General features: G+C 42.7%; 2 protein-coding genes across 6 annotated transcripts; both read right to left on the bottom strand.

Annotated features, from left to right (window-relative positions):
- Positions 1 to 3,935: 3,935 nt before the first annotated feature.
- Positions 3,936 to 10,431, bottom strand: znf711 (zinc finger protein 711). 3 transcript variants are annotated; one of them, XM_069670396.1, is made up of 8 exons: positions 10,303 to 10,431; positions 9,236 to 9,314; positions 9,018 to 9,116; positions 7,751 to 8,614; positions 7,514 to 7,660; positions 7,220 to 7,399; positions 6,864 to 7,019; positions 3,936 to 6,753 (listed from the first exon to the last, which is right to left on the bottom strand). In XM_069670396.1, exons 3-8 carry the CDS (start codon positions 9,094 to 9,096, stop codon positions 5,573 to 5,575), a joined length of 2,607 nt encoding a protein of 868 aa, XP_069526497.1. In that variant the 5' UTR covers positions 9,097 to 9,116; positions 9,236 to 9,314; positions 10,303 to 10,431; the 3' UTR covers positions 3,936 to 5,572. The 3 variants fall into 3 exon arrangements, with proteins under 3 accessions (XP_069526497.1, XP_069526498.1, XP_069526499.1); XM_069670397.1 differs by having other exon boundaries at positions 6,885 to 7,019; XM_069670398.1 differs by lacking the exon at positions 9,018 to 9,116.
- A 1,262-nt stretch (positions 10,432 to 11,693) lies between these two features.
- On the bottom strand, positions 11,694 to 24,007 carry LOC138598741 (SLAIN motif-containing protein-like). 3 transcript variants are annotated; one of them, XM_069670580.1, is made up of 9 exons: positions 23,747 to 24,007; positions 22,593 to 23,260; positions 18,380 to 18,516; positions 16,743 to 16,883; positions 14,692 to 14,832; positions 14,165 to 14,494; positions 13,888 to 14,031; positions 12,059 to 12,347; positions 11,694 to 11,913 (listed from the first exon to the last, which is right to left on the bottom strand). In XM_069670580.1, exons 2-9 carry the CDS (start codon positions 23,249 to 23,251, stop codon positions 11,859 to 11,861), a joined length of 1,896 nt encoding a protein of 631 aa, XP_069526681.1. In that variant the 5' UTR covers positions 23,252 to 23,260; positions 23,747 to 24,007; the 3' UTR covers positions 11,694 to 11,858. The 3 variants fall into 3 exon arrangements, with proteins under 3 accessions (XP_069526681.1, XP_069526682.1, XP_069526683.1); XM_069670581.1 differs by lacking the exon at positions 23,747 to 24,007 and adding an exon at positions 23,627 to 23,659; XM_069670582.1 differs by lacking the exon at positions 16,743 to 16,883.
- Positions 24,008 to 25,395: the final 1,388 nt, after the last annotated feature.

The following is a 25,395-nucleotide window of genomic DNA, read 5'->3' as shown; positions in this document are numbered from 1 at the left end:
TTTACTGTAGCTGCTTCAAACGTGCAAGGGGAGTAAAGTGTGTAAATAAGTTTTATTTTAATAGTTGCCCTGCATTAATATATTACAAAAGAGTCACATTTAAGGATCTTAATTTGGGAGTTTTCCTATAATTATTTATTTATATATGTTCAAATTATTAATAGTTACACCATAAATGGGTAAATACACAAACTCTAACACCCATTCATGCATTTTTTGCCAATGTGCTCACTTACATGAATAAACAGTTGACTCATAACCAAATAAGAGTACCGCCCTATTCTTCTTTCGCTGGAGTCCCAAATAAAATCCAAACCTCTGAGTTATAAATGAGTGTGCATTTAATTTTCATGCATTTATTTTGGGAACACTCTCAGAGATCAGTGCAGTCAGTCGGCAAGAAGGATGGGATAACAGTGACATCTAGTGAATACTCAGGAGGAAGTTTTCTTTTATAGAACATATTGCTTCTGACCGGATATGCAGGTTCGCTCTACACGTCTCTACTCTGAAAATGTGTTGTTATTTCACTTTAAATGACGAAAAGTGCTCCGAGTCTGATGTTTGAAGTGTGTTTTCATGTCATCTGCTGAAGGGGGAAAGTTTTTCTGGGCTCACCTTAAATTTCTTAACAGCTGGTTTGAACAATAACGTACTCGTGCGTTGATCAAATCTTGATCAGTGCGTGGTTTTGGCTCATGAGATGTGTCTGTTGACATGTGATCTCAGTAGCTGTTGTGATCACATCCAGAGCACGCTTGTCGGTTAAAAGTTAATCGCAAATGTTCCCTGTTGACCTTTCAAACAGCAGTGTGGCAAAACAATCCCACTCAAAATCCATTTACTATCTTTTGGAAATAGTATTTTCAGATTAAGGTTCATCAGATGACACAGATAAAGCGTAAACATGCCGCTGAGGATTATGGGTGATTCAGGGAGAAGCACAGACGCACCATGTCTCTCTTTTTAATGTGTAGTCCATCTCACAGTCCTTTCTCTGACCAATCAGCAGGCCAATTTCACCCGATTCAAAGCATTCTGGCTCTGATTTCCCCCGAGGGCCCCGCAGTCTCAAGCTGGCTCGCAGCACCACGGCCCTGTCGTATACAATCTGGATCGGACCGCTCTTGTTATGCGGGCCACCACCACAGGATCTGGAGGTAATATGGGAGAGCTGTTTGCCAATGAGACAAGTTGATGACACAGTCCCTGCTCCATTTGCTATTCCCTTCAGTAGAAGATGCAAATTGCTATGAAACACCAGAATCTCAACAAAATACTGCAGAAAATATGCTCTAATGCAGAACAACAGTGACACATTTTGGATTATTGTTAACCCACGCTAGTGACTGCAAACAATAAAACCGCAGCAACATTGTCTATGATTCATCACCTTTCCACTCTGACTTTAAAATCCTGGCACATCAGCATGCGTCCCTGGATTTTTACTGCCAGTTTCATCATTCTAATCACATCCAGACCACAGCCCATTGATCCGCAGAAATATGGACAAAATGACTACATCAAACAAATTAGTTTGACCTTCTGCAACGGCTGGATTATCTTTGTACTTCTGTCAGTTCTCATCACCGTGATGGCCTTCAGGGGCTGTTTAGGTGTATCCGTGTGTGGGTGTTTGATGCTCTAATGATTCAAAACAGACACACACACACGCACACACACGGAGAGAGAGAGATAGTGGTTCAGCATAATCAAACAAGAAATGCTAAAATGAACTTCTGCTGCAATTTCTGCATGAATTCGGAGTAACGCAACCACACATGGTGCTGAATCTGGCATCATGCAGTGGAAAAGAGGGGATGATTTAATGGATATTTCTGCACATCAGCGGTTTCATCTGACAGCTGCACCAGTAAGTGATTTATGACAAACTCTGTGGGATCAACAAAAATACGAACAGGCAGTTGCATCTCTTTTCTCAGGTGTTTGCGGCGCCCATGTGAACCCATATGCACAGCCTCATTTCCTCCAGCATGCAGCATCATACGTCTTGAAGACAGGTGACATGAAAGGGAAACACGAGACGACTGCAACACGTCCTGTTGAGAGAATCAAGTCCCCTGAGTGTGTCTGTGCAGAGGAAAAAGATGGGGTTGTTTATTTAATAATGAGGCTGAGTCGGAGAGGAGAGCAGACACTCTGACAGATGTACAACACATTAATGAAATTAAAGAGGACATTCAAACAGGAAGGCCGGCGGCCCCCGCAAACCTATTAATAATGCACATCATTTTATTGAATTACTTTGTTCCATTTCCTTTAAGAATCAGTTTCCTCTTTCTGTGGGTACATTCAGATGTTTTAATTAACCTCCCTCTCCGAGGCCAAAGTCAAACCCGTCATTTCCTCCCTGTAAAACATATGATGTATAAGACTTATTATATTATATCTCTTGTACTGATCCGTCCCTTTGTGGCTACTAACATGTCTGTTTATGATCTGCTTTAGAACAGAAATTGTAAATGAATCTGGGAAATGCTGTTTTAGTATCCCTAAAGACATTTGGACCCCTAATGAAGGTTGTGTATGTTGAATGTTTATTTAAATAATTTTGTGATGTGGAGTCAGAATTCAGGTGTGATTCTTTCATCAATCGATCTGTGATGTGAGCAGGCTTTTTCCAAAGAGGCCATTTAGACCATCCACACAGGTGTAAATACTGAAATCAATGCTGGTTGAATTTCACTTAGCTGAAGTGTAAGACTCTGGGCAGCACAGCTCCGTCTCCTCTTACACTAAATTCTTCATTTATGCATCACAGAGTCAGACGATGATGTGGTGATAAAATGAAATTTAGGACTTCCTTTCACTGACCAAGAAATGGATTGTTGGCTGTGTGAACAGCATTTATACTTAGATTCACTTCTTACTGGCTGACTATAATTGTACAATGATTTCAACTGTTGAAATAGTACTCACAGGATCATTGTGTGGGCTGCTGTGACTAGAAGCATGTCATTAGGGATAAAAAAAATAAATAAACAGAATATCTTAAGTAGTGGATAACGCGTGTATCAGGTTCCAGAAGGTTTGAACCATTTCATTGGTATACAGTGGTGGTAATGAGAATGGAGGTCACTCGGAGAACAAGTATTTTAAATCAGTTTGTCAATGTATGGAATAAGGATTCTGTCCGTTCCTCTATTAAAGACCTGCTCCAGTCGTGTTTTAAGACATATAAAATGCTCTGCTTGAAATAATAAATTGTGTTTGATATTTTCTTTGCTAAAAACGTTTAATTACCTTGCAAAAATCAGCATAGTCCCCGCCCACTATGCACATTTACTGGCCCCTCAGTCACAAAAACAAAACACGTCTCTGCCATGGTTTAGCGGCAACTTTTTGAAACTTAGCTAGCTTGTAATTAGCAGTAGCAACTTTAACGTTAGTAGTCAGTGAGTGTGCAAAAACTATGACAACGGTTACAGCTGGTTTGCACATAACTGAAGTGGTTGCCATAGGTTGCACATAATGATACGCATAGCGTCACCCCATCCATTAACTGGATTGGCTCCTTAGGTTTGTGACGTCTCAAACCTGCCAATCTGAAAACATGTTGTTCAGCCTGTCCTTGGTACACTGCAGTTTAAAAGCAGACAGGCCCAGCCATGGAGATGACTGCTGATGCTGTCCCTGATATGTCTTGTAGCACATGAAGAACACCACATGGAGATGTTTACAAGGTTAAACACTGGGTTAGCACTGGAGGGGGTCTTTAAGTTTTAAATGTATATTACGATCTGTGATACAAATGTAAAACAACATACAGACTTGCTCCAACAAAACCTCTTTAACTATGTATGTGCAAATACCTGCATTACATGTTGATAAGAGTAATGATTTGGTCCATACGTAAAGGTCATTCCTTTTTGTAGATCAGAAAGGACAAAGAGCGTAAAAAGATAATTGTTTATTTTGGTTCTTCCCCACCAGTAGTTTATCCACAATCAGACTGAAAGAAAATATAGACTAAGGTACACGAAATGCAGGGATTTTTAATATATACCACAATTAATTTCATGGAGACAGCATATGTGCATACTTTAAAGACTAATGCCAATATGATGACCACTGACTTGAAGGGAATAATGGGTCGGGTTATTTGGGACTGCAGGACGAGGGTGTGGGAAACTTGTTAGTGAGCACAAACAAAACACAAAACCCAATCACTTATCCATAGAACAAAACAAAAAAAGGGTTTCACCCACCACTTTCAATGACAATTCAGTTCTGATGCAGCGATGGATCGTGCCCACGCTAGCGATAACACTCAAACAATGTTTACCTTTACCAACTCACAAAGCTTTTAATTGTTTATCATCTAGGGTTTTTAATATATATATACGCGTGTGGGTGTGTACGCACACATTTAATTAAAATACAAAAAAAAAAGGTATTAAAGTGCTTTCTACTGACTCAAACACACAATCTCTGAGAGAATGGTATTGATACAGTATGTTTGAGAGTTAAAAATCACTTATTTTCTGATTAGCTGTGTTCATCAGTGCTTAAGGGATAAAGACCAACAGATGTAAGGCATGATTGTAATCAAATGGTTAGCTGTGAGAGCACATCTGTGTCATAGATAACATCACACATACGCAACTTACACTGGCAGTCAAGTATCACGACTTTAGGGGTTATCAAACGGAAAGCCAACCATCTGTCAAGTTCAACTAATGACTGTTCATTATCAACACCATCACAGCAGATGTCTGTGTCAGAAATGTGTTGTGTACACTAAAGGGATATTCCACTAATATACCAACTGCACCTGCATTTATCCTGCTTGTTAGACGCTGCTGATCAGACATTTCTGACTCAACTTTTAAGACACATTTAAGAGAGTATAGCCTATGTTATACACCATCCATTTAACGATTCTCCAAGTGTTCAGGCTTGGGAGGAAAATCCAAGGTAATGGAATTCCAAATGTTAGATTTATTGAGATTACTTTTTAAGGTGCGCAAATGGCTGTTGACATCACTGAAAATCAATTATGAACTGGTGAATGGCCCCGCCCCTTAAAGACCAAATGGCATTGAAAACAAATATCCGGGTAAAAGCTGGTTAATCATGAAAAGAGATACTAGTTGGTGCTTTGGAGGCGAACTTCACCTGTTCTCATTCCACATAATCTGAAGAACTGGCATGAAGCTCACGAAGCACGGCTCTCTGTTTTACAGGACACAGTCATCATCTTGCAGCATTTCAGCTGAGTGGGTATAAAAATATAGACATTTGAGACCCTGAATATATGTTCATATGTGATTTTCTGCAACAAAACAAAACACAGTTTACAGCTGTCCCACTCAGTGTACACACTGTCTTTTTTTATGTTTCATCCTCATCTAAAATGTGTTCTTGCATTACCCCGGGGGGAGGAGATTTACGTCCATTACAACACAGAACACAGAACGGCAATTATAATGTTGTCCTTTTCACCAACAGCCTACATCCGCCATTTCTTTGTTAATACACTAAAATCACCTGTGGGTGTGTGACACAGATTTACTCGGGAAAGAGGAGTGCGTTTGTGTGTGCGATGACATTACATCAACATGTCTTTGTGATGCCTGGCTATGTGCTGGCTCTTCTCCGAAGGCCTCCTAAAGCCCTTGGTGCAGTAGTCGCAGCGGTGGGGGTAGTCCTTGGTGTGAATGGAGATCACATGGCGTTTGAAGCCAGAAGCGTCCGTACTGTTATACTCACAATACTGGCACTGATAAACCTTTCTACCACTGTGTGTCTTCATGTGCTTCTTCAGCTCAGCCGGCTGCCGGAAGCCTCGCCGGCAGCGCTTACACTTAAAAGGGAGGTCCTTCGTGTGCAAGGACAGGATATGGCGGCTCAAGGTGAAGGTGTCGGGGGCGTTGAAGTTACAATGTCGGCACTGGTGCACCTTGTTGCCCTTGTGTGTCTCCGCGTGTTTCTTCAACTCTGATGGCCTGTGAAAGCCTTTCTCGCACACGTCACACTGATGGGGGAAGTCCTTGGTGTGTACAGAGATAATGTGTCGTTTCAGGTCACTGGAGTTGGTGCTCTTGTGCTCACAGTGTGGGCACTGGTGGGTCTTGTGGCCTTGCACCATCTCTATGTGACGCTGGAGTTCCCGTGCGTCCGCGTAGGCTTGAGGACAGTGGCTGCACTTGAAAGGCAGATCTGCGCCGTGCTTGCTCTTGATGTGAGTCTTTAAGTTGGACTGATCTGCACAGCGGAATTCGCAGTGCGGGCAGTGGTAGGGCTTCTCGCCTGTGTGGGTCCGCATGTGTTTCTTCAGCTCTGACGGGTGGCGAAAGCCTTTGGCGCACTCGACGCACACATGTGCAAAGTTCTTACTGTGCACAGCCAGCAGGTGACGGTTGAGCAGACCCTGTTCGGCCGTCTCATACTCGCAGTACTTGCAGTGATGCAGTTTTGGCTCCCGGTCCTTGACGATGAGCTTGTCAGAGCCCAAGGGGCTGGACTCATGGTAGCGCCGTGTATACTCCGTGTACTCTGGAGAGCGCTCACTGTTGTGGCTCAGCAGCTTGTGACTCTCCAAGTGGTTGTGGAAACTGATTTTCTTGTTGGTGGTGAAGTCACAGTCTGTACACTGGTACTTCTTCTTGAGCAGGTGGTCCGGGTGGTTCTTCATGTGGCATTTGAGGAAGCCTCGCGAACGGAACTTCTTCCCACATATGTGGCAGGGGTAGACAGTCAAAGGCATACCATCTGGTCCAATGATGACAGCTAGAAGAAATGGTTAATTAAAAAGTTAATTGATAATGTTAAAGCCTTATTATTAAATGATTTAAATATGTTAATTAAACAAAAATTAAAAACATAAATCTCATCCTCACAATATTTTATGCCGTTCGCACCTGTCTGACACTGCCGTGTGTCTCCTTTCTTCTTTTTCTTAGGTTTGGGTTTGAGGACACGGTTTGCGCCCATCCCCTCTCGGATTTGCAGAAATGGTGTAGAAGCTCCATTCTTCACCTGTTCAATAGTGTTACCTGCACAAACAGTTTAGACAATATTTGGTATACAGCACTGTCATGTTATACATCCAAGCTGTGACATCTGTTTTACAAAATGCCCAGACATGGACAAAAATCTAAAAATAGATGATCTTTTAAGGTTTGCATGGTCTAGTTATTTACAGCCCCACAACCTGTGAGAAATGGACTAAAAGCTGTTTCACAAAGGAACATACTGATGTCATCATCGTCGTCATCATCACTGTCGTCGTCATCATCCTCTTCTTCTTTCGGATGGTTCTTGACTGCCATGTACACCATCTTGTCACGACCAACTCCAAGTCTGCCTGATGATGCAGCTTCAAGGTCAGGATGGCCATTCTGGTAATCATCCTCAGTAATTACCTCTGTTCCACCTGAGAAGAGAAAAAATATCAAAGTAATGATCTATATTGAATTTTTAAGGACATTATCTATAAGTAATTGAATTAATTGTAATGTGGAATTGTTTATTTTTCCATGTCACTTGCCTAAATCATCGTCTGCTTCAGCTTTGAAAATGTAGACTTTGATGACCTCAGAGCCATCCTCCTCTTTAATTTCCTTGTCTTCCATTACCTCAGTGCTGATCTCAAGGGGAGTGTCTCCAATGTCCAGCTTCTCTCCCACCTCGTCCACTACAGTAACAAAATGTGTCTTGGTTATTAAAATTTAATAGCATTGCATAAGAACAGTGTGCTATGTTATCATATGCCAAACTATCTTACATGAGATCATGAGGTAATCCTCCGAGCTGCTTCTTGCATCATCGTCCTCGTCTGTCTGCAGGGGGACAGCCTCTGTCGGCAGCTGCTCGTGGATTATGGTCTCCCCGTTGGCCTCCGTCACCATCAAACCTTCTGACACAAGCTGGTGGTCCAGAGTGTTGTCCTGGTGCTCGGACAGAAGCTCTGCCACAAACACCTGGTCTGGCATGTCATCGTGGTGGTGGTTTGAGTCCTGGATGAGGTCTGAGGTGAGGACGTGGTGGTGATGGTGGGGGTCCAGCGCTTCTTCTATTGCGACCTCTGTGCCCAGAATATTCTCGGGCATGATCACGCTGTGTTCTGAAGATACCATGTCTTCACTTGTTATTTCATGGGCCTCCACACCTTGAGATTGCAGACTCTCCACATCTACCTCCAGGCCTTCAACAACCTCAGCTTCTAAACCTTCCACTTCCACCTCCTCCTCAAGGCCTTCAACAACATGAGCCTCCAGGTCTTCAACATCGACCTCAGTTTCAAGGCCCTCTACCACCTGCGCCTCGAGACCTTCCACTTCCACCTCGCCCTCTAGGCCTTCGACAACCTGAGCCTCCAACTCTACCACCTGTGTCTGCAGCCCCTCGACCACTTCTGCCTCCAATCCCTCCACGTCTGCATGTAGGCTCTCCACAACTTCTGTCTCTAGTCCTTCCACCACCTCCGTCTCCAGGCCATGAACCACCTGAGTCTCTAGGCCTTCCACCTCCAGCTCATGTTCCAGGAGGATGCCCTCATCCGTCATGACATCAGAGAGAAGCATACCCTCGGGCACAGACACCACAATGTGCTCCCCATCAATGTGAGCCAGACCCCCCATGCCTGCGACTGTAAACAGAAGATGTAGAGAGGGATGCATGACAAAGAGTTTCACACAACCAAATTAGAATTAAAGCCACAGCATGTTTTTGAAAATATTTTCATGTGATTTTGAGGGTGTATCACCTTCTTGTTGTTTTATGTTACTGTATTACTTAGCTAAGAGATAAACCTAATAGCACTATCAACTTGATGGGCAAGACCCATACACCTAATAGGTGGGTGATTGAGGAGGTTCTCTTATCATCAAAGTAAAAAGTATTTACATTATGTGAGAAATTTCAGATGACATACGTTGGAGCTATAAGCTTTGAAGTTATTTTCAACTTTGCCTTGCATTACATGTTGTATACTGCAATCTAATACTGCTAACAATATAATTGCTGTCACAATATCCTACTTGACCACCTACCAAAGTCTTGCATGATCATAGCATGGGGCATCTTCAGCTCCTGAGTGTGTAGCTCCAACACCCCTCCTCCTTGATCCATGTCTTCACTCAGAAAAAAGACTGAAAATTACAGTGTATGCTGTGTTAACTGTTTTCTTTCACTTTGTTGGTGTGAACTATTAAAGTGAAAGTGAATGCAAAAGTGGACATTGCCATAAATGGTTGTACTGGATACATACCTTCACATTTGATGACAAAACCCTTAGAATAAAACCAATATACTTGATGTGATTCCTTCCATTAAGGTTTTTATTCCCCCTGACAAAGAAAAAATTATAGTATTGAGAACACAGACCATGGGCAATGAACTAGTGCATAGGAGTAGTAAAGATCTTTAGAGACAACATTTCTACAGGAGTTCAGGTTCATAATGAGAGAGGACTGCGGTTGTTTTCTTGACCAGTGGCTCCATCCAATGCCTATAAAGAGTATTACAGGCATCTTCAACCTGACGACATGCACCTGAAGCTAGTGGAGCCTGATGGCTGAAGCCCAGCTGAAACAAAGGACTGTCCCGCCCAGTGTGCAGGAGGAGCAGCTCAAAGACAGCAACTCTGATGGTTATTGCCAAAAAGATTTCTGTTAGTTTTTGTGATAGGAAATGCATTGTCGTCACATGACGTTTCCAATAAGCCAAATACGACATGACTGCAGTGGTGTGTTATGGCATTGTGCGTCCCAGATTCCCACGGATATATCATATGCAATTAAATTAACACTCTGCTGCCACTGTAATGATTTAAAACAGGTATTGTACTCTGCACTCTTTGCACAAAACTACACATGCTCAGAGTTTATGGCCGCCAATGAAAGTACCGCAGACGTTATGCAATGCATACTAGGGCGGCTACCGCCCTCCACCCACCAGAGCTAACTAGCAAGCGAGCTAGGGCTGTTCCTCTGAGCGCCATCTTGTTTTAGCATATCGGCTAATTCAAGGGATGCGACAACTGATATTATTTGACTGTTTAACAAACAACTTCACTCAATGTAACAATGTAAATAAAGTTTTTAGCATAAGCAACACATCACTATGTGTCATAAGAATGTATTTTAGTACGTCGCTAAAATCTGTGCAACAACGGCCGTCCTTTCGGCTAGCTAGCTTGCTAAGCTAAGAGAAGCAGCTCGTGCCGCATTATCTTCCATGTTGTTTTTCGAAAAGGCTGAAAGAGGCCCACTACGGCCGACTGGGCCCTTACGTCTTATTCCACATACCTTTCTAATCGATTTAAAATAATTTTACCTGATAACGTCGTCTTCCGACTCTATCGGTGTATCTCCCCCTTCTCAGTTTTGTCTGTTATTGTTTTGGTTTATTTTTGACGGTAAGCTAAGTGCGGCCTGCAGTTTTGGATCCCCGGGCACCCTTTGCTAGGCCTCGGCCAATCAGCTTGCTTCCTGACAAGCAGAGGGAGGGCGGGGGGCAGACAATGCGTGGCCTCGTTTACCGCTGATCCCTTACTATTTGCGTCATGCATAAGAGAGCAGAGTTACATTAACACAGACATTCTCTTAATGGGAACATATTTACGCCCGGCTGTGACACACAACATTCAAAATCCATCACACCAAGAAATTCAAATTTTAATGTTTTTGCAGGCTGAGCTCAGACTTTGTATGCGCAGATGAGGCCTGTAGGCCATTTTGACACAAGGGGTGGGTTAGCGTCGAGCGCACATTTGTGAAGCGTTTGGTCATGCACGCAGGAAATATCCGGGTGTTGATGACGGTAATGCTGCTGTCACTGCCTGTACTGCGGATGCACTGCATAGTGTTACTAATTAGCCTGTTATGCAAAAAAGGTCGACTTTGCATACATGGACTAAAAATAAAGAAAAAAAGCTGCAGTTATTTTTTCAGGGTAGACTTTATTACTCATTTTCATAACAGCTTCTAATTTCAGAGGCACTCTGCATCAGGGTGCATAGCTGTCTAAGGCAGGCGGCCTTCGTGCATAAACATTTGTCTTTTTTACAGTGGTATCGAAAAACAGACACTTGAAACCACCTCTAGATATGCAGTAGAAATGCCTGGAAAATACAGTACCATAATACCTTTCATGAATCAAGATTACTTCTGGAATTAGAAAGAGTGTTGCAGCTGAAATGCACCTTGGCACAAACCATATATATTTTTTTACCTTTTTTGTATTATTTATAAGGGCAGTGTGGTTTTACAGGAGTTGCATTGCTGTGTAATCAAATAGCAAAAACACAAATACAACACAAATCTAAAGATAATTTCACAATGATCCAATCCAGCATTCATAAAGTCACACAGATCATTTGGGACATATGGAGGATTTGTCATATTGCAGTTACATAATGATGGATAGGCTGTAGGGATAATTTAACAAAACCAAGCATGCAACACTCAGCTCCTTCATCTAGTTGGAATTCACACGGAAAAAGAACAAACCATCAATATCTTCATTTAAATTGACTTCATATAATTTACATCAACAGAACAGTACTAGAACCCTTAATATTCCAGCAGTTTCTCACGATCACCATAGAAAAATAAGTAAAATTGACACAAACAAATCTTCTGGAAGCTCTGAGTTGGTCCATATCACAAGTGGAGTGTGCACATGTGTCGTCTTGTCTGCCTACACAACCTCTCTGTGTGGGTTCATGCGAGGGAAAGAGATGAGTCTTCACTAGGAATCCAGTGCAGCCCAGGGCTCCAGTTTGAAATGGGGGACCGAAAGGATGTATGACACATTTGTGATGCAATTTGAACGATGAGAGGTAAGGGGGATGAGGGTTGCAGCAGTGAGCATCCTTCAGCCGTCCAGACTCAATAGCAGCCATCTTTCCAGGCTTCATCTGAGATTTTAGTCATGCCCAAAGACCTGTCAATAAAAAAAGGAAGTTAGTGTATATTAACACAGGAAGCAAAGTACCAAATGGTGATGGTGATTGTGATGATCTCAATGGCATAAAAACTAGTTTGCCTTTTTTTCCTTAATATCTCATAATTCCCATTTACGTGCTCACCTCCTGGTGGGCTGTGAAAGTTTACTCCTTGTGGATGCGGATGGCCCTGCCTGTCCGCGGCCCACCGCAGGCCTCCCCGCCCCAGTGGAGGCTCTTCCAGGTATGTAGGCTCCACCGTTGGCAGACCCCGGGGACTGAACCCTGCGGCCCCCTCCTGCAGGCGGTGCTTGGACAACCGGCAGACCTCTGGAAGCCTGACGACCAGCTGCTATCGGAGCGACGGCTTTAACTGGAGTCCTCAGTGAGAGAGGTGACTGGCCATTGCTCCGCAGCCGACTACTAGCCATCCCTTAAGAGGAAGAAAGGCACAGTGGTATGACAGAAGCTCAAACAGATTCTTATTTGAGGCACTTGTGGCTTTTAGGAGTTGAAGGCAAACCTGGGAAAAGCAGTGCTGGATTATCAATGAGAAGTTCGGAGCAGAGTAGTGGAATCATCATGTAGCAGGTGAGTATGAAAGGAGAGTTACCTGTACAGCAGCTTGGGTTTGTCAGGGAAGATGAGAGCTCAGGAAAGGAGTTGGGATTAGGAAAATTTGGGATGGTTGGTGAAACTCTATGATAACGTTTGTGGGTAGTATTAGACTGTCAGGGTTAGATCCATACATCTGTTTTAATATGACAGGCCGATATTCGATATTTGGGGATGATATCAGTTTGGCAACATCCTTGTCTGTGTCTTCCTTTTAAAACATAATACTGTTTATACATTTCTTTACATGTACATTGCGTTTATAATTGTTGTAGTTGTTGTAGATAAATATTTGTATAGACATTTTTACAATGTTTTATTATGTTGCTGTCTTATGGTTCTTTTATTTGCTACAGGACTGTTTGCACAGATTTATTTGTGATATTTGTTGGTATACTGTACAGTACTGTTGTGTATGACAGTTGTCTTTTTTTTGGCTTTAGCCTTTATTATATAGGACAGCTTAAGATAGACAGGAAATATGAGGAGTAGAGAGCGGGGGATGATATGCACCAAATGATCGGCAGACCGAGAGTAGAACCTGCGAACAGTGTGTCAAGGACTAGCCTCTGTATATGGGGCGCCTGCTCTACCAGCTGGGCTAAACCAGACAGCTCTCTTTTTAGTATCTGTTTTTTGTGAACCTTTTTATGTTTATTTAAACTGTAGTCAATTAAAAAGACAAAATTATGTGCTCATTCATTGTTAAAGAAAAAGGTGCCCTGTGATTTTTCTTGTAAACAAAGTAATTCTTGTTAAGTCAGTGTTATTCATTGCATGCACTCTTACATGTAGAATAAATTTCCTTCCTCATAAAACATTTGCAGAGCAAAGTTATTGTTTTGAAACCTGCATTGCATCCAAGATGGTTTGTTAGCAGTTTTTTGTAGATCAGTAGAACCATTTCAAAGAGCATGTATCCTGTCACTCACATGCGTGTAACATAAGCAAAATCAATGTGTTGTCAAATATTCCTATGAGCCCATTTAAGAAGAATCTGCCCAGTTATTGTTGAAACCATAACTGTGGTCATGCAGGTAAAGAGGTGGTTAAATGGTCGGATAAGATTGAGACTGCAAAGGGCTGTATGCAGGGCAAATGCATGTGCCATCATGTTAGAGCCACCTTCCTGCATGTTTTAGGTTTCTCCGTACTCTAACACACCTGATTTGAATCATCTACTCTTTATCAACCAACTGAAGCGTCTCAGGAAATTAATAATAAGCAGATCATTCAAATCAGGTGCGTTAGATTACGGAGAAACCTAAAACATGCAGGAAGGTAGCTCTCCAGGAGCAGGGTTGAAGACCCCTGTGTTAGAGGAATGGTGCGGACCAGGTGAAGAGGGTAGGGGTTACCTGTGGAGGGGGAGTGAGGCAGGCGGGACATGCGGTTGCCAGAGCTCTGGAGGTTAGCCTCCATGCTGCGGCTGTTTCTGACTGCCTCCAGGGAACGTAGGCTGGTGCGTGGGGCCAGATTAGGCATGCTGTGCCTTAACTCCTCTGGAACCACACATACAGAGCACATTAAGCAACAACAGGATGCGTATTTGTACAGCTTTGGTACAAGACAAATCTTGTAGAGTCAATCTTCTTGACTGAGTGTATGAATGCTGAATTATTACTGCTAGCCTACCCTCACTCTTGGCAAATTTAAGCAGCTCTGCACTGGGGCCTTGGAGAGATCGTCTGGGTGTTCTTGTGCGTGGTGCAGAAAGTCTGCTGCTGTATTCCTGACCGTGGTTGGAGGTGGAGGGAGACAGGCACCGGGGTGAGCCCAAGGGCGAGGGAGTGAAGCGATGTCGTCGCTGGGGCATGGAGCAGAACTCATCCTCCTCGTCCTCCAGGCTGTAACTGTCAAATTCCTGATCGCTGTATGTGCCGCCCCGGCGCAGGGACTGCAGGGAGGCTGTGGAGCTGCGGCGTGATGCAGACGCTGAGCTGGAAGCATAATCCTGCCTCAGACCTGACACAAAAGATGTTAAAGAAGTTAAATAGTTAAAAAGAAAACTGCATACACAGGGAGCCATGCAAAACACACATGCAAACCTTAGAAGACAACCAAAGCTTTTAAAGAGTCAAAATATCTAGAAATAAAATGTTTACGATGAGGCTAACTTTGCTCATCAACTGTCATAGACAGAAGTAAACACCTCCACTCACTTTCTTCCTGTAGGCGAGCCATGATCTGGACGTCAGTGAGGTCCTGCAGCTTGTAGCCCATAGAGATGGAGTCGTCTGATGTGCTGAGCTCACTGTCTATGGAGGACTGCGAGCTCAGGGCCGACTGCATGTTTGTGACGCCTGTAAACACAGTAGGAACACCTGTTATAACAAGCATATTCACTCATACAAACATTGGAACTACATTACCCACATTTTTTACGAGTTACATCAACTTGTGTTGCAGTGAATTACCATAAATTCTCAAATAAAAGCCAGTGCAAAGAATATTATATTATAAGGAGCTGTATTATATTGGTTGGAGGGCTTTCAAGATGTGAGTAAATGATTGTGCTGCACTCTCATAAACATTCAAATTACTTTTAAACATTTTATTTTTGCATGGATTATCTACGGAAGAGGATTAGGGCCACTGAAAAAAAATTTGAGGTCCAATAAAAATGTTTTTTTTTTTTTATTATTCATAGAAAAAAAATCAGAATTCAGAAGTCAGGAGATTAAAGTCAGAATTCTGACTTTTTTTCTCCGAGTAAAAATAAAAATTTATTGGACCTTAATTTTTTTTTTTTTTTCAGTGGCCCTAATCCTCTTCCGTAATTATCCCTATGCATGAACAGTGTCAAATTGTCCACCATTGTGCATAAAAATGGTGCCAGGTTTAAACCTGACACTGCACAGCCACAGGGCACTCACATGACAGGATCATAACTAGCTTTCAAACTATGAGTGCCGTTTAGGATGAAGATGTCAGCCCACATAAAAAACATATATAAATAAGACAAGTTTAAAAGCCCTGTCATGATTAATAGACCCCTTTCAAAAATGATCATGGCATATGTCAGACCATCACCTAATCATTGAAGACTAGATGCTAAAGGGATTTGTCAGACGCTGGTAAGGATATGACAGGGATCGATTAATCAGGATGAAAAAAATGTATATTGCTGTAAGGTAATTTAACGAAGTAGCACATCAAAGTGTCAATGGAAGAAGTTGAGGAATATTGGGGGAAAAAAGCAGCGCCATCAGTCACAATCAATTCGAGGTGTGACGTCATCAAAATCTGAGATTTTAAGGTGTGAAATCTTTGTTTCACAGCTACATTTGCTGCCTTCATATAACACATCTCTCCTCTGGACTTCACCCCGGCCTTGCCCAGCAGCACACGTCTAGAAAAAGGACTGTCTGTTGATGATGCCAAGAAAAGCTGTATGCAAAATCCGCCTGCCAGGCATGTCTGTCTAACACAGGCCCGACACTCAGACTGATACAAATATGAAATGACAAAACCATCCAGGGGCATTTGGTTATATAAAAAGTCCAGGATTAGATAGATCACACCCACAAGCAATGCATTTACAAGTTCATGCAAAGAGTGGTTATTTACAGGGTTTGCACGACAGCATCAGTATTGTTGGTCTGTGTACAGTGAAGTGCAACAATGTGAGGAAAAACAAGAGTGCAAGGTTATACATTTCTCACAGGTTAGCATTGTCAGACACCTTTAAACGCTTTGTTTCTATGCCCTGAAGTAAGAACCACATATACTGTACATAATTGCTGACCAAATGTCAGTGTTCTAGTGTTACAGTGTGTTTTCTATCTGCCAGGAACACACCATATCTGCTCATTTAAATACAACATGAAGATAAATTCACTGATAGAAGTGTTTAATCAGAAATATCAAACCTTTCTGCAAAGAGAGAAATTCTTTGTTGATTTTAAAGTGATGGTGAAACAATGGCTGCCTGATAGAACAAGAAAATCTATCTAATAAACTTGAGATTTGATTCGGAAACTAGATTAATAGTAATGTACAGTATATGTAACGCACAATAAACTGGGTAAAACATGCACCAATGCCAGAACAGTCTTTAAAAATTACCATCAGATCCCCCAAGAGGACACATTGTTGATGCATAAGTGCACACACACATCGTCTGACCTACATCCTTACAATATCTGACGTCAGCCCCACTGTTGTGTTGAGCAGAAAATGAGGAGCACAGTGTGTTAATGTCATGCCATACCTGAGCTGCCACAGGTTAGTAGGGATTTGTTAGTTGATTTGTGGTACCCAGGAGAGATCAGGCCGGAGCCTGCCGAGCCTGCAGAGCCTGCAGAGGCTGCCTCTGCTGACGGGCTACAGTACATGTTCCTCCATCGAGACGCTGCAGGGAACAGAGGAGGAGAGATAGGACATACTCAGAAAACAATGCGACATAGAGAAAGAGACATGAAGAGCTGTGGTTGTGAACAATGTTAATGACATGAAGGGCCCCTTTTTAATTGCACAAAGGAAACAGCAGGTGCAGGGCGGTTGGTTTTGGATGTATCGGCTCCCTGGGCGTCTGCAAACACAGCTGTTGTTTGGGTTCGTGTAGGTGCGGCGGTGCAAAGTTCAAAAGGGCTGGGTGAAGGTGAATACAGGTCTGAGGGTGTGGTGATTCATAAAGAACTGATCTCATCGCTCTGAAACTGCTGAGCCATCGCATGGCTCCAGGAAAGCATGTTGTTGGGATGTTAAGATGTAAAGCCACAGCACCAACATCCGCAGCAGCTGGCGATGGACTCATAAAATAACCTATTGGAGAATCCGACAATATTTATATATATTATAGTCGTTATAGTAGCTTATTTAACAGCGAATTATTGCATCTTATTTACAATGTGACACAGCACGTGTGCTTCGCCGGAATAACGTGCTTGGTAATCCATCGCCTCCTGCGTCAACAAGTACAATATTGAGTTAAAACAGACCTGACGGATGTGTGTAAAGGTTCGTGTGACTGTTTTGTAGCAGCAGGATGTAGTTTGCACGTGCTTTTAATCAAAGTAAACACGGTGGAAGGCCAAATGTGAGAGCACAAAGGCCCATCTTTAAGCAGAAGCTGCAGATCTATCAACACATCTTCCTGCTACCATCACATGGCTGCAGATGTTTAAGGAACTGAAGAAGCAGCTTTCCTTATAGTCTAGTCTAGTCTAACAAACCATTGAAATATTTGCATTTATACTGCAGCTAAAACTAAATTCTGTTCATTTGGACAACATGGTCCTATAACTGCTAACTCTACAGTTTCTGCAGATTGGCTGAAACTTGCTCTAAGTCGCCAAGGCAGTTTTTTGGCCCGTTGCAGCGGTTTAAAAAAAAGAGAGATCTGACCCGGGGGGGAGGTAATCCAACCCAGCCCGTGACTTCATGACGCCTTTCAGTCCTGGTGTGAATAGCTTTGTTGTTCAGGTTCTGCAGCTTGCAGGAAGTAAGAGCTTGCGAGCCGGATAAATAATACATGTGGTCTGTTGGATCAGACACAAACTTCTGTCCGCACGTAGAAAAGTACAGTACATCGCATGTACACTTCAATCTGGCTTTGTCTTATGACTAAAACACACACGGATCTGTGCACATGCACGGTGGAGGTGAGCCGTAAATAAGAGCACAGCGGCAGATTCACAGCAGGAGGTAAGACTCTCTCCCTGTGGCAGCGACATGTGACTCAGACCTTCAGATGCAGAAATCTTCTTATAATGAAAGTTTGTTTAGCATTTAAAGGACTGAAATGTATTAATCTTACAAAGGGGCGGAATAAAAATGATGAAAAACTAATATTTTGTCACTGTGTGTTGAGCGTCAAACAATTGCATTTGTTAGTTTAGCGCGTACACTGGTCCAAACGGTTGATCAAGGTTCGACACGCCATTTCCGTCTCCGGGCTGCGGTGGTCGAGAGCCTGCCGACACCACTTCAGCGGAGACTCTGGCCCTTGATCTGCTACTTGCTTTTTTGGAGACACGTACAACCTGTAGAGAAAAGGAAGAAGAAAAAAAAAACATTACCCAGAGAAATGAGAGCAACGACATGCAGTAAAGGGGATTGGGAGACTAATACAGATTCAGGGAAACTGAGCGAGGGTGAAGGCAGCTCAGGACCCGAGAAGTAAGCCTAATCTACTTTTTGTGCTTGTCAAAAGTGCCGGTAGCTGCAGAGCAAAAGATTTGAATAAATACAAGCCAGAGATTAGGGGGAACTTCTGGCCTGTGTGGTATGCACCATGCACAGTAAGAATGTTTTTCATGCAGTAAATACATCACAGGCATGACTGAGAATTAACGCCCAACCACTAAATGGTTAGCGGAGGCAGCTAAGCATTAAGCAAACATTGAAGCTGTGTAAACACTGTGCATGATGTGATCAGATCAAACAGTGAGGCAGTAAATACTGATGCACCTTCAACATCCTTATCACAGCCTTAACATGACTGCTGGGATAAATTACCTCAGCTTCATCTGCATGCTATATTAATTTAATGCAAGTCTAGGAAAGGAAAAAAGTATTCCTGAAAATCCCTGTTATCCAAGTACAACAGCTTAAACTTAGTCTCATAACTGGAAAGGGCTGCACATTAAGTTTAACTGCCAAAACCGGCTTTACTCACAAGGTCAAGCCATGATCAGAAAATCAACTACAGAGTGTGTCTTTCAGATGCCCCCTCTTAAGATGTGTCAAGTGTTGCCCCAGTGAGCGCAAACATCCAACGAGTGCCCCACAAGCCTTGAACTGCCGGTCACATGGGCTGATCCTTTGACTTGGCCTCACAAAAGGGCCCCGGACCGACCGGTTCTGGAGCAATCAACTACAAATCATCTTCCCATTGGGCAAACACAAAAGGAGCCATTTCCCAGTGGAATGGGCAACAATACAGAGAGCAAAATTCAGGTCACACATCCTGCTACCGAGAAAAGATTTCCAGTGTGTGTGTGTGTGTGGGGGGGGTTAGGGTGATACTACGTGAACCCTGGGTTTGATGTGGAATAATGACGCACATTCTGCTGGTGGTTGATCCATTCGCACGTGAGTTCTGGTCACAGGTTATCCCCCGGCTGTTGCCATTCGGCCACTGTAGTTTCTTTAATATAACTGCTTTGCCAATAAATACAGACCAAATTATAAAACTATGTCATATAAAAGATGGACCTACCTGTAGAATAAAATTTAAATATATCTGAGATAAACAGGGCAGTATTTATGGATTAGAGTGTACCCGTCACAGCTGCAGCGGTGGGGTAATATATGCCTATTGACAGTTTTTGAAAAACTACATCACCCTATTTCTAGTACATAATTTCTAACTTCTTGTTTTTTAATTTGACTTTTTTCTCCACCTTATGTTTGTCATCCCTCGAACGCGATCTGTCTTTGATAAAATTTGGGATGCACGATAGAGGAGTTTTTGCCGATATCCGATATTTTCCAACCCCTTTTGCTGATTTACATACCCATAAATTAAGCATGTGTTTTTTTCCCCACCTGATTGCAGAGAACATCAAGTCTCCCCTGTAGTGGAATTGATATCATGCCTACTCTTATTGTAGTGGCCCACTGGCAGATGCAGAAATAACATAATACAGTGCTTTTTAAAATGTACATATACACTGGGCAATATAAGAAACGTACTTAAACTTAGGTTAGGTACAAAAGTCCATATTTATTAGTATGTAACATTTTCTTTTCTTTTTTAGGGAATCATCGAGCATTTGTGCATAATCAAAGCGTTGTTTTATTGGTGGAAAATATGTCGATATGTCATTTTCAGGCCATAATCAGCAGACACTGATAACGTGCCAATAATATTGTGCATCCATAGTAAGAGCTTTTAATGTTTTTGCTCCCTCGTCATTGTGTGAGCTGCATGGTCACCTTAAAGTGGAGCCATTTATTAGCTCTGAAGATTATAAAAACAGGATTAAGGATCATTTGATAAGTGAATGCACCTGTCTTATTGATGCATGCTGTTAAGTTTATTGTTAGATGAATTTTCTGCTTGTTTTAGTCTGTTGTCTCTTCTTCATGTGAAACTTTAATGCTGCTGTCTTGGCCAGGACTCCCTTTTAAAAGAGATTTTGTTTCTCAAGGGGATTATTTCCTAATAAAATAAAGGTAAAATAAAACAATCAAATAAAAATGTTCTCAAACACTTCTTTAATCTGCTCACCTTGATTTTCCCTTTAGTTGGACAAAATAAAACTCCTTGAATTGGTCAAAAAATGTACTTCACACTTTTACAGTAGTTCTATAATAACTTAAAATGAAGTTGCTGTGAAAACAAGAGTTGCTCTTCCTTTCAGTAAAAAAAAAAAAAAGAGCAGTGCCCTATTTGTTTATAACCACAATCACGAGGAGCATCCTGGAGGCAGGTTGGATATCTAAGACACAGTGTGATCAACTTTAAGTTCAGGTTTATTCTGCTATTGCTTCCCTGACTTTCAAAGTAAGGGGCGCAAGTTACGGCGGTTGTCGTTCAGGTCTTTGTTTGGAATCTAATTGGCTTTGTGCTAAGCTATGTTTAGCTATGTTATGTTAACTTTTAATAGGTAAACAAAGATCGTAAAGAAAAATGGGCCAGATTCAAGGTCAAGCTGGACATTCAGATTGCAATTTGGACCTGACTTGGTGGGGTTAAAACGTGCCTGTCTATACTTATCCTATGAATGAAAAACCTTACAAGACATCATAAAGTTGCTCTCTGCTCCGGTGTTTCTGTCCTTGTCGCATGCTGCTTACACACCGGGAGGCCTCAGATCACATGCTGCGCAATCCCACCCAAAGCAGTTTAGCCATGTGGCAGCATCCAGCCCGGAGCAGATCTGATTATGTCGCCGTTAGGATTACTGGATGTTTTGGCTATGATAACCTCGCAAAGCACATATGGTATGGCTAATGATGGGAAACTGAAAATAAGCCGTGAATGGTTGGGCTGTTAAGCTCTGAGACTCAGCTGCTAAAGTAGCCGTTAGGAGCACAATATGGTCCCTGTTTTAGGCAACCTATAAACAAACACGTCTGGACTGATCTCTGGCATAAAGTGAATATGTAGTTGTAATGAAACATCTTTTACTGCTTTGGGTCATTTTATTCTGCCTATTAAATTGAAGGAAATGAGCAGTTCACATTGTTTCAGAACAATAACTAAGCTTCGACCTAACCTGCTTTCAGGACTGAACTAAAGCAGAAAAAGCTTTGTTGATCCTCAGTGTTTTGTGTAACAAGGCTTAGTGGATGGAGGTCTATGTTGGGTCAAGTCAACACTAATAATAAGCATTGTTTGTCTGAAATAAAAGACTTCGTGTGCCTGTAGCATCTTTATGAGGGCGAATGATAAAAACAAAAGCCTCGGTGTTCCTCCTAGCCTGACAAACAGGTAGCATATCAGTCATGCCTGATGTTTATCAAGGCCTGAGAGCGCAGAGTCAAGTCTAAGAGACTGCCAACAGCCTCTCACATGTCGCACTGCTGCTGAAATTATTCACTTTGGCAGGCTGCCCTTTCTTTTCCGCCTCCATGTCACGGCAGCGCCTTTCTTCTCCATCTTTTCTCCCTAACTAACGCTATAATTTACAGTAAATATTAACAGTTAGGAAGCAAAGAAAAGACTTGACTCTGTGGACGAGGGAAAAAAAAGTCTGTTTCCGTCTTGGCTGAACATAAAGTCTAACTTTAAATCAAAATAATCTGATGCTACAGAACAGAACATAGTCACTGCCCTGTGGGGGAGTAACGCACTTTCAAATCAGAGGTTAAAATAAAGAAAATGTGACTCATCTGGCTGAAGGGGCTCCTCTATCTAGACACAGCGATTGTAAAATGCAAACTTTAAACGTTGCATCCCTGTAGTGTGTGTTGCAACCAACTTCCCCTGAAGGTAACTTATATGCACTCTTACATATTATGCAGAGATATTGTAATCTCTGTCACATCTGCAAAAGTTTAGATGCAGAACTGATCTGCCCAGTGGTGACAGAAATGCATGTTGGAAAATGAGAGGCTATCAAAGTATAACTAAAGACCAGAGACGAGCACTGCAGATAATAAAACATACCAGCTGTCCTCGTCTTCCACTTCTGCACACTCATCCTCCAGATCTAGGACATCCACCTCATCCAGCGCAGTTTGGTCGACCCCAGAGTCGCTCTCAGCAAGTGTCTCTGACTCATAACTTCCCTGAGAGGGGCTCTCTGGCGTCTGGCTTAGCTCCTGGGACTGTCCCCCTCCGTTGCTGCAGGTCAAGGTGAGAAAGCCCCCACACGGACCCTGTTCGTCTTCTTCTACCTCCTCCTCATCATCCTCCTCCAGCCTGTTGGCCATGGGCAGAGGGGACATGTCTTCGCCACTGCTGCTGTCCTGAGGGGGTGATAGCTCAAAGTCTGTGCTGCCGCTGTGCTCCAATCTGAGGTGGGAATTAGTCATATCTTCACAAGTCAGCGTCTCATTGATATTGACAGCAGCTGTGAGATTGCTGTTGCTGCTGGCTCCTCTGTGGATGATAGTCTTGCTCCCCCTGTTGCGCAGGGTCTCATTCTGGACCTCCAACCTACGAACAAGCTCCTGCAGCTTTCGGACCTCCTCCAGCTCCACCCCCGCCAGGTCTTGACCCCCCTCCTCTTCCTCCTCGCACCCAGGTTTGGAGCTCTCCGTGAGGCCAGTGGGACTGCCATGCTCGGGCTGGGGGACCACGCTGGCACTGTCCGGGACCACCATGCTCCTACTCTGTTGAGAGGAAGGAAGTAATCATTATCGTTAGAGCCCAGGCTTGATAGGACTACATGCAAACGGTTATGTTGCTAAATACACATTGAATGAATGAAACAATACAGCAGCAACTCAATCCATCATAATCACAACAAAAAACACATGTAAACAGTAAAAAATAAAGCACATGGAACGCTTTTAGTCTCGGTCACGTGAAGCAGCTTTAGAATACACGCGCACTGATGCGTTAACTAGCCGACTTCAGCTAACAATCACGAGTATTTACATGATCACTTTATTTGTCCTGGTAACGCTGCAGCTGCAAATAACACCACCGTTTCAAGAAGCTAGCTACAAGAGGGTGCTGTACACACTCATATTTACCTCCAAGCAGTGAACCTGCGCCCGCTTTATTACACTATATCCATTCATACGTGTACAGTTGAGGACGCTACTGTAGTTACCGTTAGCCACACTAGCATGCTATCAGCAAAACAATCGTACCGGTGAGTGAGCCGTGTTGTCCCACTTGTCCCAGCGAGCTGATGACTTAGGTTGCCCGCCACTGAGAGCTCAAACTCCTCCGGGTACCAGTGACCGCATGAATGAAGCAGCTAATCACAGCCACCTGAACTGACTGGTCCTCCGCTTGATGTATGTTGATTGTCAAAGCACCGGAAAAACTCTCATTTAGCTAGTCCATGTTCGCTTGTTGCTTGAGCATCGCCGTTAGCGTTCATCACTGCTAACTAGCTTGTTGGTGGACTTTAGTTAGCCCCAGTGAACAGACCTGCAGAAGCGCTCGCCCCTCCCCCTACGGGTTTTCCCCATAGACTGGTTTCCGCTGTCATTTGGCGCCCTCTATGGGGAGAAGCGGTACTGCAATGACATATTTGTATGTAATATATGTTGACGCCATTGGGTGTCGCTGTTTGCATAATTGTGCCAACCACAGCCGAATAGATCCTTGTTTATTAACTGCAACAACCTTTGACAGTGACTTAATAGTTTTTTTAGAAAAAGGATATAGATTTAGTTAGTTTAGTTTTAGTTTTTTCATGTGTTGAGTACTAGAACTGATATTTTGTATATGTTATTATTTATATATATATTATTTCTTTCTTTATTTTGTATGGATACCCAGAAATAGTTAAATACTAGCTGAGTGAAGGGTTACTTACATATAAATATGATCTAAAATTGAAGGATAGCGGGGCTGCCTGCGAAAAAGATAAGACAAGATAAACCTTTATTGTTCCCACAACAATGGGGAAACTTTCAGTGTTTTCAGCAGCAAAGAAACGAAAAAGAAACACACGGTGCACATTATAATGAAACAGTTTGGAAACATTTTCAGTTCCACAGAAGAAGACAAAGCATACAGTGCACAAAATGGTTGGAAATGTTATTGCGCATTGCAAATATTATTGCACATGAGTATTGTAGTTTTTACACATGGTTGCACATAGGTGATTGACATTGAATTTATCTTCAGTTTGGGTGTGTGCTTTCATGTAGGATCATGCTTGGTTGAAGAGCCTGACTGCAGCTGCAGCAGGAAGGAGGGATTTGCAGTATCTCTCCTTCACACACTTTGGGTGAAGCAGCCTGTCACTGAAGGAGCTCCCCGCTGTTACTGTGCCATGCAGGGGGTGGGAATTGTACTCCATGAGTGATGATAGCTTTGTCATCATCCTCCTGTCGCTAACAGAGCTGGCCTTCTTCACTAGTTTATTAAGTCCCTTCCTGTCTGCAGCTGTGATGCTGCTGGCCCAGCAGACCACTCCATAAAGGAAGGCCGATGCCACCAAAGAGTCATAAAAGGTCCTCAGGGATATCTTTTTTCATGAATGACGACAGCAGAACTTTTCACGAAGTTAAAAACGTTACATGAGTTTACTGCAAACTGTGGTTTAAGTGTTCTTTTTTTGTAATGGTTGTTTCAAACTCAAACTTGTGTTTATTATGTCGTGCAGAAGTTATTGTGTGAAGTTTATTCCTATCCTTTCTTTTATTGGACGTGGTAACCTTAAGGAAGTATAGATGATAAAAGAACCTGTATAACTCGTTTTTACAAGAAATAATAATCATGTGCACTTGTCAGGATGGTGGTGCAATAAAAATAAGGGTGGGAAAGTCAACAAGGAATCTCA

This window comes from Semicossyphus pulcher, unplaced genomic scaffold, assembly GCF_022749685.1.
Source record: "Semicossyphus pulcher isolate SPU_LCO1_2020_fin unplaced genomic scaffold, fSemPul1.0.p SCAF_2, whole genome shotgun sequence".
Classification (NCBI taxonomy): Eukaryota; Metazoa; Chordata; class Actinopteri; order Labriformes; family Labridae; genus Semicossyphus; species Semicossyphus pulcher.
Note: the sequence above shows the minus strand (reverse complement) of the source record. Positions and strands in the feature narration are given on the sequence as shown.

Bases quoted from the DNA above. Each gene is read 5' to 3' on its own strand.
- znf711 (XM_069670396.1), bottom strand. From the start codon at position 9,096: ATGGATCAAGGAGGAGGGGTGTTGGAGCTACACACTCAGGAGCTGAAG. The intron at 7,661-7,750 runs GTAAGATAGTTT...TTGTTACTGTAG, and splicing joins GGATTACCTCATGATCTCAT to TGGACGAGGTGGGAGAGAAG. The intron at 7,020-7,219 runs GTATGTTCCTTT...CTGTTTGTGCAG, and splicing joins TGACGACGATGATGACATCA to GTAACACTATTGAACAGGTG.
- LOC138598741 (XM_069670580.1), bottom strand. From the start codon at position 23,251: ATGGTGGTCCCGGACAGTGCCAGCGTGGTCCCCCAGCCCGAGCATGGC. The intron at 14,495-14,691 runs GTGAGTGGAGGT...CTTTTGTGTCAG, and splicing joins GGCTCGCCTACAGGAAGAAA to GTCTGAGGCAGGATTATGCT. The intron at 14,032-14,164 runs GTAGGCTAGCAG...GTGTGGTTCCAG, and splicing joins TAAATTTGCCAAGAGTGAGG to AGGAGTTAAGGCACAGCATG.